Source organism: Oxyura jamaicensis, chromosome 15 (genome assembly GCF_011077185.1).
Source record: "Oxyura jamaicensis isolate SHBP4307 breed ruddy duck chromosome 15, BPBGC_Ojam_1.0, whole genome shotgun sequence".
NCBI classification, from domain to species: Eukaryota; Metazoa; Chordata; class Aves; order Anseriformes; family Anatidae; genus Oxyura; species Oxyura jamaicensis.
The window spans coordinates 3,835,131-3,849,342 of record NC_048907.1 but is presented as its reverse complement, the minus strand read 5'-3'; the positions used below and the strand labels follow the sequence as shown (position 1 = coordinate 3,849,342).

The 14,212-nt window shown below is 60.0% G+C and overlaps 1 protein-coding gene across 15 annotated transcripts in view; it reads left to right on the top strand.

The window, feature by feature from the left end:
* NCOR2 (nuclear receptor corepressor 2) overlaps positions 1–14,212 on the top strand; it is a 230,811-nt gene that overhangs the window by 150,045 nt on the left and 66,554 nt on the right. For 14 of the 15 annotated variants that reach the window (XM_035341049.1, XM_035341048.1, XM_035341040.1 and 11 more), the window contains exons 13-14: positions 2,765–2,819; positions 4,741–4,839. In XM_035341049.1, the coding sequence (XP_035196940.1) occupies positions 2,765–2,819; positions 4,741–4,839 (154 nt within the window). Of the gene's footprint in view, positions 1–2,764; positions 2,820–4,740; positions 4,840–13,496; positions 13,560–14,212 lie in introns of those variants that run through there. The other variant, XM_035341046.1, reaches the window with a different exon arrangement.

The window sequence follows — 14,212 nt, the reverse complement described above, 5'->3', positions numbered from 1 at the left end:
GGTGGACAGAAACCTCAGGCTTTTGCATGTTTGGTGTGTTCATGCCCGTGTGATTTCACTCTGCCTGCTCCCTTGCAGGGATCTGGGAAGCTGCGGCTCCCAGCAGGGAGAAGGTTCAAAGTCTTTCTGTTTTCACTCCCCCCGTTGTATCAGCCAGTTCAAGTTCAGAGCCAGAGAAACTCAGAGCTGCATGTAGTGTGATATTTTTGGATTACCTGCATGTCCAGGGGGATTCTCGGGGCTGCCAACATCAAACAAAGCCATGCAGCCCACTCAGGTTACAGCCTCCATCCGGTGCTTTCCCGCAGCACCGTCCCGCTGCCTGTAGGATTTGCCACCAGCTGCTGTTTCCATGGCTGCATTCCCACACCAGACAGTGCAAACTCTGTCTGCATTGTTTTCTCCTGTTTGCAAGCAGTGCTTGAGAACAGCTTGGCTTTAACGACTGGGATCACTTCGGGGATTTCTGATCCCAGGGTAGCGCTGCGCTGCCAGCCGAGCGTGGGTCCCAGCTCAGCCTCACGTCCAGCCTCCCCCTCACCTCGTACCCCAGTGGGGACCCCGGTGGTGGTTGCACAGTGGACCGAAGTGTACTGGGTGCCCCCGGCGTGCCATGGGTGTCCTTAAAAACCGAGCTGGAGTTCAGCCTCTGTAGGACACACGGAGCGGGCACTTCCCCGGGAGGTTGCAGTGCGTTAGGTGTGGCGGGGAGGCTGCGTGTTTGGGCGCAGCTCTGATCACGAGGCTGTGGTGGTGGCCATCAGATGTGTAATTTAGATGATCCACAGCACCCAGCAAGAGCCCAGGAAGCCGTCCAGGTGACCGAGGGGAGCACTGGCACCAAAATCCAAGTCTCTTTCCCTTCCCGTGCCCGCGACAGCTCCTGCTTGTAGCTGAATCAAGTCATTGTCGGGACGGACCGAAAATGAACAAAACAAGCAAAACAGCTCCAAGCCTATTGTAGAGGAGAACCCTCATTGCTAATTAGCCTTAAAATGTGGCACTCCAAACAGCAAGGCTTGCACGCAAATGACGCAAAGGCTAATTACTCGCTCTTTAATGGAGCGGCCATGCCTGGCTAATGGGGCTGGGAGGATCCACACCCAGCTCTTGCGTCCTGCTGTGCACGGTGGTTTCTGTGTCATCGCTGTGGGTGATGTGGAGCTCAAGGCATGAATACAGAAGGGTTTTGGGGCTCTCGCAAGACTCATTTGTGGAGATGGGTACTTGGGAGCTGTAAGCAAGGCCCAAGGAGGGCTGCCCTGGTGCCCTCCCTGATCCCAATGTGCGGAGAGCTGAGCTACCTTGGGCGCTGCAGTGGTTTTTGAGCTGAACGTGGGTTGTGTTCTCCGTGATGGTGGCTCAGAGGCAGCATCCTCCGCTTGTGAAAACCTGCCGTGGCCTTTTGTTCAGCCCTGGTCACAGGGGCTCTCCAGAAAGCAGCTAGGCATTGCAAGGCCTGCAGGCTCCAGCTCTGAACCCAGTTCAGCCATCGAAACTTAACCGTGGGGAAGCTTCTGGTCTGATTTGCAGCTGGGCAGCATTTCAGGTCTTCGTGTAAGCACGTCACTGGCCTGATCCCAGGCAGACCATGATTTTCCAGGAGAGCAGTGGCTGTGGGACCCCTTAACCCAACCCAGCACCAAGGCCCCCGTGGTATCGGGCATTGTGAGAGTGCAGCATCCTTCACTCGTCACGGGGACGCAGCCTGGCCTGACAAAAAAAAACCCACAGGATTGCCCTCAGAGATGCCCTCTGATCTGTGTTATTGTCATGGTTAATGTGGCCATGGAAACCCCATCCCCTGATCAACCCCAGCACGACACGTAGGATCTGTGGGGTGATCCCAGCCCGTCTGAGCAGCCCAAGTCCTTTTATTTTTTTTTTTTGCCTAGCATTTCTGGTTTCTTCTTTTTCATCCACATACTTACTTAGTCACATGTCTTGGGGGATCTCCCATGGGTGTCTGTGTTATATTTGGATAAGTTTTGTCCTTCAAAACACTTGATGAAAGAAAGGCTGCAGCTGGACGTGGGACAGAGTCTGGAGTCCCTGTTAAGAATCCCGCTCCCATGGCTGTCCTCCACGCTCCCACGTCCCCCCCGCTCCTCATCGTCACCCACAAAAGCCTTGTGCTGGCTGCTGCAGAGATTAGGTCCCCCTGTTACGGTGAGCGGGCTGGGGAGATGGGGTCCTGCGTCAGGAAGGGTGCTGGCGCGTGGGTGACACCGCCCACGTCATGCTGGGCTGGAATCAGCCAGGCCAAGCGCTCGGACCCAGCCTGGAGCCCTGACAGTGACTTTGGCAGCGGGGCTGAGCAGCAAAGGGAGGAGGAGAGGGCTCAGCCAGCAGCCTGGGGAATCGCCTGCAGGGCTGGAGGAGCCGAGCTGCTCTCCACATCTGCCCACCTTGAATCCCAGCTGCAGCAGATCCTCTGCCATCCTGCTCTGCGCCTGTCCTGCCCTCAGGACAGGTTTGGGTGGCTGCGGGACCGAGCAGGGTGACAGGCAGTGTCGGGCACTGTCACCCCCAACCTGCACTGAACACCTGCCTGTTGGAGCCCCGGCTCCGTTGGGCTAATTTAAAATCTCCGTCTTTCTGGGAAGCTGAGCAGCAGGCAAATATTTTCTTAAACCCTCAGGTCCCCCGAGGAGCTGGCCGCGCTGCTCCAGGCACACAGGGCAGGGCCGCCCATGGGCAGGGGGTCGGGGCCGGCGCTCATCTAACTGACCCTAGGAGTAACCCTGTCCCTCTGCTCCCCCAGGTTCATGCAGCACCCGAAGAACTTCGGCCTTATCGCCTCCTTTCTGGACAGGAAGGTAAGCCTCTCTGCGCGGCTTTAACCTTCTTCACACCTCCTCTTCTCAGTCACACCTCCTGCGGTGCTGGAGCAGCCAGCGGAGGTCCTTGGCCCCTCGCTGGCGGTGGCTCAGAGCCCTGCGGGGTCCCCTCCTCGCCCCGGGGAGGGATCCCGAGGTGGGGGTGAGTCCCAGTTCACCCAGGACTGGTGTTGTGTCCTCCTGTGGTGTTTTAGGAATGGTTTGAGGGCGGGAGGGCCTGAACTTAACCCAAGGCTCTGCGCTGTGCTGCCCGGACTCTTCCTTTTTGCTGTTAGTTGGGCTGATGGAAGAAAGGTTTGGAAAAGATCTGAAGGGAGAGCACGGCTCTGCTCCTGCTCTGAGCGAGGCCAGGTACCTGCTGCGGGACAGGGGCAAATCCCACAGGGGCAAATCCTGCACAGACCCAGCCTGGAAGGACAGATGGGCCAGGTGCTCTCCTGAGGAAGCAGCCCTTATCTTCCCTGGTCCTTGCGGTCACTCGCACCCTTTGCCCATCTCACGCCAAGTTTCATCCTCCCAGCGTCTGCTGGGTTGAGGGGACCCCCTGCTTTCAGTGACCTGTGAGGTCATTTTGAGCTTAAACTGCTCTCTGATGCTGCCTGAATCAGGGGAGATCATCTGTAAGAGCTCAGCTTCCCTGTCCAAAGCAGCAAGCCAGCCGTGCGGCAGCAGCAACCTTCTGTTGCCATTCATGCTGTAAGACACCAGGCTCTTTTCAGCCTCTCTCACTTGTTAAAGCCGAAAGTGGTGGGACTTGGATGATGCTCACAATCCAGTCTGTGTTCCAAGCTGTAAAATGTCTTCTAATTTTATTTGTACTCGTTTGTAAATCAGGCTGTAATTATGATACAGAACACATCCATTATCCCGTTGGAGAGAGATGCAAAGTATGGCTCAATGTAATGAATTAATAGATTTTTAAATTGCATTAAAAAAAAAAATAGTGATCTTAGCCCTTGGAACAGATGACTGTAAGTTTTTGTGTTTGTGTGTGTGTGTGTGTGTGCAATCAGGGCTAGATTAGAAAGAGATCCAATTAACGCTTCAAAAGTTACAATCTGTTGTTGCACGTGGTTCCACCCTTCATGTAGGGATGGGGAAAGTGCAGCCCCGTGCAGCCCGGGCCTCTCTTACAGGGGCAGGCTGGGAGCGCTCAGCAGCACCCCGTGCCTGGGCACTTGCAGCTGTGGGGTCTGTGGGGTTGTTTCTGCTCGTACACCCCCTGACCCCCGTGTGAAGGTCCGGTTCGGGTGCCCACGTCAGTAAGGGAAGGAATTGGCACAGGAATTTTGTCCAGCGGGGGGGCTCCGTGCTGCTGACCAGCAGCAGAGCCGTGTCCCAGCCGTAGCTGCTGGTTTCCCGACCCAGGACCGTGCTCCCCGAGCTGGCCGTGGGACCTGGGGCTCGGCTGGCAGCTCGGGAGTGCGGGGCGTCCGCGAGGAAGCCGGGTGCTCTCCAGCCAGCGAGCTCGGTGGCTGGAAGTAATGCTGGCTGACAGCCGCGTGGCGGGTTGTGCGGGGCAGAACCACAACAGAGGGTGACAGGCAGCTCTCCTTGTTCTGCTTTTAGTTGCCACAGTCATCTGGGGTCAGCCCTGCCCCCTGCCCCGGGGTGGCCCCGCGCTCTGCTTCGCACACAGGGTGCTCATTGTTCTGCATCCCCATCTCCAAGCCGGCACGCTTGTGGGAAGGGCCCCGCTTTGTCACTTGGAAGCGCCCTTTTTTACCAGGGCAATGTGCTTCGTGCCCCTCTTCCAGCGGGCAGAGCCCACAGCAGCATCCCAAAAGTGCTTCCCTGGGGACGTAGAGGGGAGCCCGCTCAGGGGTGGCAGCGGCAGGGTCTGAACGCTGCCACCAAGGGGCCAGGACCTTCGGCGCCCTGACTGCCCGTGTCGTTGCAGACGGTGGCGGACTGCGTCCTCTATTACTACCTGACCAAGAAGAATGAGAATTACAAGAACCTTGTGAGAAGGAATTACCGGCGGCGGGGAAAGAGCCAGGTAAGAGCCGGAGGGAAAAGTGCACGGAAACGTTGTCTCTGCTGCAGCTTCTCGGTGGCATTTTATGGCTGAGCACCCTCACCCCGCCCCGTGAATGGTTACAGGCTGCAGCGGGGCCGTGATTCTGCTCTGTGTAAGCTTTTCAGAACATGCTGTTTTCTGTCCGTTGATGTCTGTCCGTCCCCATGCCAAGGTCACGGTAGCTTTAAAAAGCAAACCCTTGAAAAAAGGGGCTGGAGCGAATGCAGAAAACCTGGCCACGCGTCAGGAGTCACCCGGGGTGGCCTGCGCAGCCTGCCCGGAGGAGATGTCGGTCCCGCTCAGGGACTGCCTGAGCTTCTTTACTGGCATCAGGATGGGAGGGGAATGGCTTGAGTGACTTCTGGCCACCGAGCAGGGGTCTGTAAAGCCATCTGAAGTGCCCGAGGGTGTCCGAAATCCCTTGGGGGCTGGCAGGTTTGGTGCTGAAGCTGGAAGAGACCCTTAGCACGTTTGGTGTGCCAGCTGAGCGCCAGGCAGGTCCCTCAGATAACACGAGGTGCCTGGGGGTGGGTGATGGATCAACCCGTGCAGTTACGTGGCCTAGATGTGAAACGAGACGTGACCTTGGCAGTGTTGCTGCTGATACCAAGGTGCCAAGGGCAGGAACCCTGTCCCGGCAGGTGCTCGCAGAGGAAGATCCCGTGGTGAGCCCCCAGGTTGGTGAAGTGAACGATGGTGCACGTAGTGAGGAGAGTGAGGTGATGGCACAGGGAATCTCTGGAAAACGTGGGGATAGGAACGGAAAAACTGCCCTGTCCCATACCACCGCTGACATCAGCAGCTCCTCGTGCTGCATGGCCATAAAAAGCCGCACTTGGGTCTAGATGCTGATTGGGAGGCAGATAGGTAGCCTTGCTCCAATTTGATTTCTGCAGCATTAAGACATCAGAATAGTTCGCACATGACGAATGTCATGGACGGGGCCCAATTTTCCCTTCTTTTTTTTCAGAGACATTAGAGATGGATAAAACCCTATTAGATTATCCAGTCCCTCTCCCAGCAAACACAGGGTGGTTCCCTCCAGTACATTTTTATAGTGTTTACCATGGTCTGTTTTGTTAGATCACAGCAACTAGAACATGAGGCCACATTTGTTTCTTGTTAGCAGTGGAGACATTTAGCACAGCTCATTCTGGCTTCGACGTTAAGTTGAGCAAGTAACAAGTGTGGAGGGAGAGAGGCGATCTGCCGCCCTGCTCTGCACGAGCCCCGCGGCCACGGACCCGCCGGTCCTGCGCTCAGCAGGTACTGCTTGCATTTTGCCTTTTAGAAGTAGCCCCGGCTGCAGAATTTCCTGGGATGCTTCCCCTTGCTTGTGGGTCCGGTCCAACGGGGGCGGTGGAGGTCGTGGGCTGCCACTGGGAGCCTCGTTCAGGGCCAGCCCGTGGAAACAGGGACGTGCTGCGTCGGCCGTAGCAGAAGGCAGGCCTGCTTTAGCAATTAGGGGACAGAAATATTGGTAAATCATTAAGAGGCAGCAACTGCTGAGCCCTGAGGTGAGCTGATTGCAGCGTTGGTGGAGCAGAGCTGGACCAGAACATCGCTGCTTTTGAAGGAAAAGTCACCCTGCAGCTCGGCCTCGTGTCCCCTCCCGGCCTTCCTGTCGGGTCCCTCCTCACCGTGCCACTTCAGCCATTAGTGGGGCTGTCTGCTGAGCTGGACGGCGAGGACCTAATCCCAGCTAAACAATAATTTCCTTTTTTCCTGGATTGTCATTAACCCCACGCACCTCACCCCGCTGCCTGCGTGGCCTTGCAAAGAGCTGGGGCTGAGGGACAGAGCGGGGAGCGGGGGCACCAGGCTGACGGTGACCGGAGAAGGGCAGGAGGGCTCGGGACTGCGGCGGGGGACAGCGTGGGGACAGGCAAGCCATAAAAAGGGACAAGGAGGGCTTGGGGCCGCTGAATATCTGTGATGCTGGGAGGCGGCGTGCCCCGTTCCCAGTGCTGCGCGTGCTCTGGGCTCTGGTGGGGGTTAAAGTGGTTAAACGCCGGAGGTGGGGTTTCGGGGATTTTGTGCCGGGCAGGGAGCCGTGCGCGTTGTCGGGTGAGAGGAGCGGCCGAGGTCCGACACCGAGTGCTTCTCGAGTGGCCCTGCGCTGTTGTCTCGCTGCTTTTCTCACGGAGAGCGTGGTGGTCTCGTTCCCTCTCGGAGGCTGCGGGGAGCTTGAGAGTAAAGCGGGGATAATTGCAAGTAGAACTAAAGCTACTCTGGTGTCAGGATTATCATCGTGGCCTACTTATTAAAAGTACATTAAAAAAAACAAGGATCCCATTGCTCCCTGGCTGATGGTCCCCTGGCAAAGGATATTCCTCATAAAGCTGCTACTTATTGCTCAAATTCTCCTGCCAAGAGCGGGGACTTCACATGATTCTGCTTCCAGTTTGTCATAAAAACAAGCAGGCTCCCGGTCCAAGGCGCGGCGCATGCTCCCGGCGCTGCCTCCCCTTGAGCGAATGAATGAAAGGCGCACGCACCCGAGGCATCGTTATGCACAGCGCTCAGGCTCCCGAGCTGAAGATCCTTTCTAAAATAATCCTCCGCATTCGGGTAGGAAAAATGTCACTGAACCCTGAAAGGAGGGAATCAGTGCTGAAAGCGATCGCCTCCAGGCGTGTAATTTCTCATTGAAGGGGGGGGAAAAAAAGTTTGAGTCGTGGTAAAAACGATCTGATCCGATACTCAGTGTGCGGTAATAAGCATAAATTTGCATGATGGTGTAATGAAAGCTGCGCAGCGCTGCCCCTTGGGTGGATGTGTTCCCTGGGGGGGCTGTGGCAGTCACTCTTCAGGGTATTTCTTGGTGAACGCCCCTAATCCTGTGCAGGGAGCGGGGCACCGATACCAGAACGCAGCACTTAGCACCGCGTGCTCCCCAGGTCGGGCAAGCTGTTCAGCCGGGCTGCAGTAGCACAATGTTGTGCCGAAGCCATGCTGGAAGAAAAGTCTCTGTTTCCCCGCAATTATCCCGTGCAGGGCTTTGATTCCGGAATAAATCCAAGCTGAGTTTCGGAGCGGCACGCCCGCGTGATGGAGCAGGATGCGGCGGTCGCGTTCCCCACGCGGTGCCGGTGGGTTCCCGGGCCTGAAGCCGCCCGTCCCCGCAGCGGTGCCGAGGATGACTCAGGACCGGGTGAAGTCACGCGTGGCTGTGGGACGTGCCGTCGGGCCCATCAGATGTCGCTCACATATTCCACGGCGAGCGGGACGTCACCCGGCCGGTAACGCCGACGCTTTCGAGGATTCGCCCGGCGGTGCTTCTGGAGCAGGATCCCACCCGAGGGGCTGGACCCCCACGCAGCCCCCCGGCTCCACCAGCGGCACGGCAGCTCCCGTGCCCCGCAGCGTGAGCGGCCGGGCAGCGACGCGCTCCCCTGCCGGGGCTGACAGCTTTCCCAGGCCCCCCCCTCCCTCTTCCGTGCCCCCTGCCAAAAGCCAAATCGAATTATCTGTACCGACGGCTGGCCCGCCCTCCCCTGAACGCAAACCGTTCCCATCCCCACACGCTGGTGAGGATAAACAGCCCGAGCCCGGGTTTTTATAAACAAGCCCTTCAGTTTTTTAGCGTAAACACGGTGCGTGGCGGCGCGGCTCGCCGTGCTGGCAGAGGCTCAGCCTGCCAGGCGGGCGCTCGGGGCCTCAGCGCGGCTCCGCAGGATCCGGCCCTGGGGCGCTGCGCTGCAGGCGGGGCTCGTCCTGCTGCCTCCTCTTCTCCCTGTGCCAGGAGTGGGTCCGGAGCTCAGTGAACTGCCTCGCAAGCTGTAAATCCTGCGCGGACCCTCGCTCCGTTAACCGGCTAACGAGTTGACTGATGGGGATTTACTTCTGGGAAGCATTCGATTTCCATCAGTCCGGGGAGCGGCTCCTTGTTAGTGCCAGGGGGTCTGACACGTTCTCTTTCAGACCAGCGGAGAGATTTGTCATAAAATGCGGCGTTAATAATGCAGCACGTCACACAGAAACGTGCCTGGATGGGACCAGTAAACTTCGCTGCCACAAATACCGATAAATTATCCTGCGGGCGTTTACGTGCGCGCCGGCCCCAGCGCTGTCTTGAACCAGTACCGGGCTGATCGGAGCAGCAGCAGGGCTGCAGCCTTGTGGCTGCAACGTGCCCCGTACAGGAGCAGTTTGTAGGGCTGGGATTTCGGTGCTGGGGAATGGTTTCACGCCACGCTGCTGGGATGTTTGCGGCGAGGCTGCGCAGCCCCGTTCTCTGCTCCATCTCGCACCGTGCACGCTCTGGGTCAGGCTGCTTGGGCACAACCCCGATTTGTTTTCCTTCGGGAGCTGATTTCTCAGGCACGGGGCTGTGGGAGGTGCGGAGCAGAGCCTGCAGGCACCCTGCCACTGCACCCCTGGGACCCCCCAGCTGCTTCTGAGCCTGAGCGGGGACCGGGATTTTGGCAGCCACGTGGACTTTGGGCTCTCCCAGCTCTTCGGGAACACATCTGTGTTAAAACAACAACCCCCCAGATCTTCCTGAGTTGGGATTTTTGGAGGGGATTGAATTTGGCCCAGTTTCCGGACAGGTTCGCAGTCTGACAGCACTGCTGGCGGCCAAGGAGGGCTGGAAAAATTCCCCAGGCTTGGCTGGGGGGGAAGGACCCACGAGGAGTCGTTGAACCTGGATGGATGCCATGGTCCTGGTCTTGGTTGAGCTGTGGTCTTGTGGAGAGAAATGTCTTGCAGAGCATTTATCCCGTGGGAGCTCGCGTGTGCTGCCCGGTGCAGGTGCTCACGCTTCAAATCCACATCTCCTCGTAGCCAAAATAAACCCCAAATAAACCCAAACAAGACCACCTGACCTCCAGAAAGCTCAAATGTGCTCCAAAGCCTCGTGTGCCAAATCAGTCCTGTAGCGAAGGCAAGGGTCATGCTGGAGGACACTTGGAAGCGGTGGAGCCCTGCAGAGGAGCCGGTTTTGGTTAAGGAAAGTGGTTGTTTCTGGGAGAGCAGCCTGTCCCTCGTGCTCCTCCTACAGCTCGGCGCGTTGGAGGTGCAGGCAAGGGCTTGGGGCTTTGTCTGGGGAGGAGGTGGGCACGCTGCGAGATGTGGCCGTGTTCAGGCTGATGCCGTTCCTGTAACCCTCCGACAGCGCCTGTGCCGTGCCGCAGGCCGTGGCGGTAGGGCAACAGGGAAGGTTCTTCCCATCGGGGCTCCTGATGCTCCCGAATCCCATCCCAGGTCACACCCCAGAAGGTGCCGTGTCCCCGGTACGAGCCAGCCGCAGCCTTCCCGCAGCCCTGCCACCCCTCCGGGCAGCGCAGTCGGGCAAACACCACGGAAACTGGCGTTCCTGGAGTCCCAGCTGCGGTTCTGGGGGCGATTACACCACAACCGCGTGGCCGTATTTGGGAAAAGAACCCAAGGACGTGGTGCTGCGGGAGGACCACTGCCTGCGTCCCGGACCCCGCAGCAGCCTCGCAGGCTGTGCCGGGACGGCAGCGAGACCGCGGGGCTGCGGCCACTCCATCCCGGTGGCACCGGCACGGGCTGCCCACGGACCAGCCGTTGATGGACCGCGCAGCCACGACGTCCGGGCTCTTCCGAGCAGCTTAATGACATCTCGGTAATAAAACAGCTGCGCAGGAGCCACGCAAAGCCCCACGCCGGCTCACCCCGCGCTCGGACCGGTGTTTCTGTGGCAGCAGCTCCATGCAGCCCCCGGGCGAGTGCCCCACAGCGCCTGCGCTCACGTGAGTAGTCCTGGGTGCTGCAGGGGGCCGGGAGCTGCTGAGCTGCCTGGGGAATGCAGCGTCCTCCTCCTGGGTCTCGGATAGGGAACGGATCTGGGGATAAGTTGTTTTATTTACCGTCGGGATCCAGTTTTGACTGGGAACCATGTGGAGCTTGGAGCCAAAGGGAAATAAGGAGGCAGGTCACGTCGTGGCTGCAGTGCTTTCTGAAACGGGCACAGCTGAAAATCCCGGAGGGCTTTCTTCGCCCTGGGGCGTGCGCGTGGGGCCCAGCAGCCTCTTCCCCAGCCCCTGCCCCTGTTTGCACCGTGCTGAGGAGGGGTCCCTGCGGAGCCCGAAAGCAGCCGGCGGAGAGCTGGAGCCTGGCAGCAGGGCAGAGTGTGGCAAAGCAAACCGCAGAGAAGAGAAAACACGTGTTCCCTGCCTGGGACGGAGCGGGGCTCGTCTTCACCACTTCCAAATGTTGTGCTCTCTTCCCCTCGGGTCATTTTCCCTTCGTAAGCAGTCAAATCACTTTTCAAAAAACTCAGCAGTGACCCAGAAAAGAAACATTTCCTCTTATGGAAAAGCCCTCGGTGATTTAAGGAGGGATCGCTCGAGCTGGGTCCTGTGAAATCGCTTCCACGCTGGAGCAGGATCCCCGTGCGGTGGGAAGGCCGGGAGGCACGTGCCCGAGAGGCTCCCAGCGTGGAGAGCGATGAGCCCGCACCCAGGTGCACTGCCCCAGCACTGCCCCAGCCCTACTGGTCCCAGTCCTTCATCTGTGCTGTGCCCGGTGCTGCCTGGCGCTGAGCAGTGGTTGCATCTAGCGGCGAAGCAGCACAGATCCAGGGCTGCCCCGCGCTCCCTGCTAGGAGCCTTCCTGCTCCCAGCCGAACCGAGCGAGCCCCCCGCTCGCTATCGTTTTCCTTATCAAATCCCAGCGTGGCCCTCTGCTCTCTGACTTGCTTCCGCAGCCAACAGCATCAAGCCCAAGCCCGGGCTGTGAGCGATCAAAGCGGAGTAGCCAGCAGGCCTCCTTCTTCCCCTCCGTGTTTTGGCAGCGGCTTGTCCTGATTTGTGGTTTCTCCCAGGAGCGGAGGGTGCTGCGCGCGGTCGTGAGAAGCCAGGCTCCGCGGCTGTGGGTGGCAGCGAGGACTGAGGCATTCCAGACTGTCAGATCAGAGGCTCTGGGCCTTGGGAGTCGCTTACGTGATGCAAATATACATACATGTATTTATAAGCCCTCCCGCCCGCGCTCTCCATCCAGCCTGTCTGCGAGCTCCCTGCAGGGAGGGCGACGGGAGGCGCTGTTTGTAGCGGCTGTGTGGGATCAAACCTCGGTGGCAGACGGGCTCGAGCCTCTGCTGCGGGGTTGGCAGAGGTGGAAGGATGCTCCGGGGGGGGGGGGGCTCAGGAGCCAGGGCAGAGCTCAGCGGTGGCTGGCGAGGGGGCTGGCGCTGCGGGTGCTCAGGGTGGTGGCCGTGCTTTGTCAGGGGGTCTGAGGGGTACGGGATATGGGGAGAGCACGAAAGCAAGTGGAAGGATGCACGGGGAGGGGGAGAGCGGTAAAGCAAACCCCAAGCGTTCCCGGGCCAGCAAAACATGGGCCTTGTGCCTTCGGCTTATCTCCAGCTGGTTTTAATTTGCGACTCCCTGATTGCGTGCAGTGACCTCGGCCTGAGCCTGCTGCGCAGCCGAGCGCACCAGGAGCGCGCCATCAATGCCGTGGGCCTGAAGTCAGCCACGGGAGAAGGGAGGCACCAGCACCCCGCGCGCAGGAGGAGGCGCGGCCGAGGGGTCTCAGGTCTGCAGGCGGGGAGGGGGCTCCGGCCCCCGTGGGCGGCAGGGCACAGCTCTACCCAAATTCCCCATCGAGGCAGATCTGGCAGCGGCGTGGGTGGGGAGAGCGTTGGCACACGTCTCCAGGCTGCTGCAGAAGGCTCAGAGCGAGCTGGTGGCAATGGCAGGAAAATCACATCTGAGTAAAGGCTCCAAGCTCGCTGCTGCGATGCCTGGGATGAGTTTGAGGGGTAAGGAACCAAGCTGTCCCACGCACAGCTCCGTGTGTGGCTGCCATTAGGGATGGCAGTTGGCTTCCTTCCGCTGCGAGGAGCAGGCAGGAGGTGGTGACTTCGGGCACGGTGCTGGAGGTGACGTGATCCACCTGGCAACTGGCATCCCAGGGGCAGCAGAGCCAGCCTCAAAACCTGGGGTGAGAGAGAGGAGGCAGCACCCCCAGCCAGCTCTCAGGCTTGGTGAAGGACTCAGGGTGCTGTCACCCAGCCCGTCCCCCACCTGCACATCCACCAGTACATGGCGTGGCCGGACAGGAGGAGCTGGCCAGGTGTGAGCTCATCCGTCCCTGGGTGGCCATCCCTGTCCCCCTCCCTGGGAGCGTGAGGGCTGGGGGATGCGGCTGAGCCTTGGTTTGCTCTGCTGGAGCTATGAAGCACGGGGCGAGAAGCACCCCGAGCATCCCCGTGGCTCTGGAGGAGAGTGGGTGCCTCGGGCGCAAGGTGCGCGGGGCCAGCAGCGAGCCCCGGGATGCTCTGAGGGCAGCGAGGTGTCTGCACCTGGCTCTGGCACTGTCCCTGGTCCCACCGCGGAGGGGACGGGGAAAGCAGGAGCAGTGGTTCTCCAGAGGCTTGGAAGTTTGGAAAATAAATAGCCCTGCGCCGTAGGTTCGGCTTGGCATCCTCGCAGATTAATCACGCTGGCTGCAGCCAGCACTGAGAGCCCCGGTGACGAGAGCTGTGGTTTATAGATGATGATTCATCGACTCGACTTAGAGCGACCACGTTATTCCAGCAGATTGCAAAATCATAAGAGGAATGTTGTGGTTAGTTTACGGCTTAACTATGCAAATCGTCAGGAAGCCTTCAGAGCTGGAGAACGTAAGGCGCAGCGAGCCCGGATGGCTGGGCGGTGAGCAGGGGCCGGGAGCCGGCCATGGGGCTGTCGGGGACCGGCCGCTCGCGCGAGCCCGGGGCCAGAGAGGTGAGCGCCAGGGGCAGCGAGGGGCCGGGGGGGGGTGGTGCTGAGCGCGTGATGGGGCGCTCGGGGAGCCGGGGGGGGCGCGTTGCGGGTCGGGAAGGCGTTTCTGGCCGGATTCCCCCCGTCTCTGTCCCAGGGCGTCTCCGGCGGAGCTGGGGAGGGCGAAGGTGGGGAGCTGCTTCCCACCTCCTCCTGCCCTCCTGGCCTGCCAGAAGCAGGCAGTGCCTGAGCGGAGGAAGTAAACAGAGTGGGAGGAGCTGCACCTCTTCCTTGCCGTGGCTTTTTCCCTGCCAGACCCAGGGCCTGTGGTTGGGGGGGGAGGCAGGGGGGGCGGCGAGCGCTGCCGGGACGCGCGGCGAGTTGGTCGGTTCTCGGCGGGGCCAACGCTTCGGTGGCCGGCACCTACCTGCAAGCCGGTGACCCCGGAAAGCGTGCTTGGACACGACGTGCCGGTCCGACGGGGGTGGCTGGCTAGGGCCAGCGGATTTCCGCGGGCCAGCCACGCATCGCTCCACGGCGTTGGGCGGGTGGGTGCGAGCGTGCCACCCTGCTCACAGCCCCGGCCAGGGGGCGGCCGGAGGCGCACACGCCGCTCCTGGCGGGGCTGGCACCGCTCTGCTCCTCTCCAGCTGCTCCGGGGCCGCTGGGGAATTGGG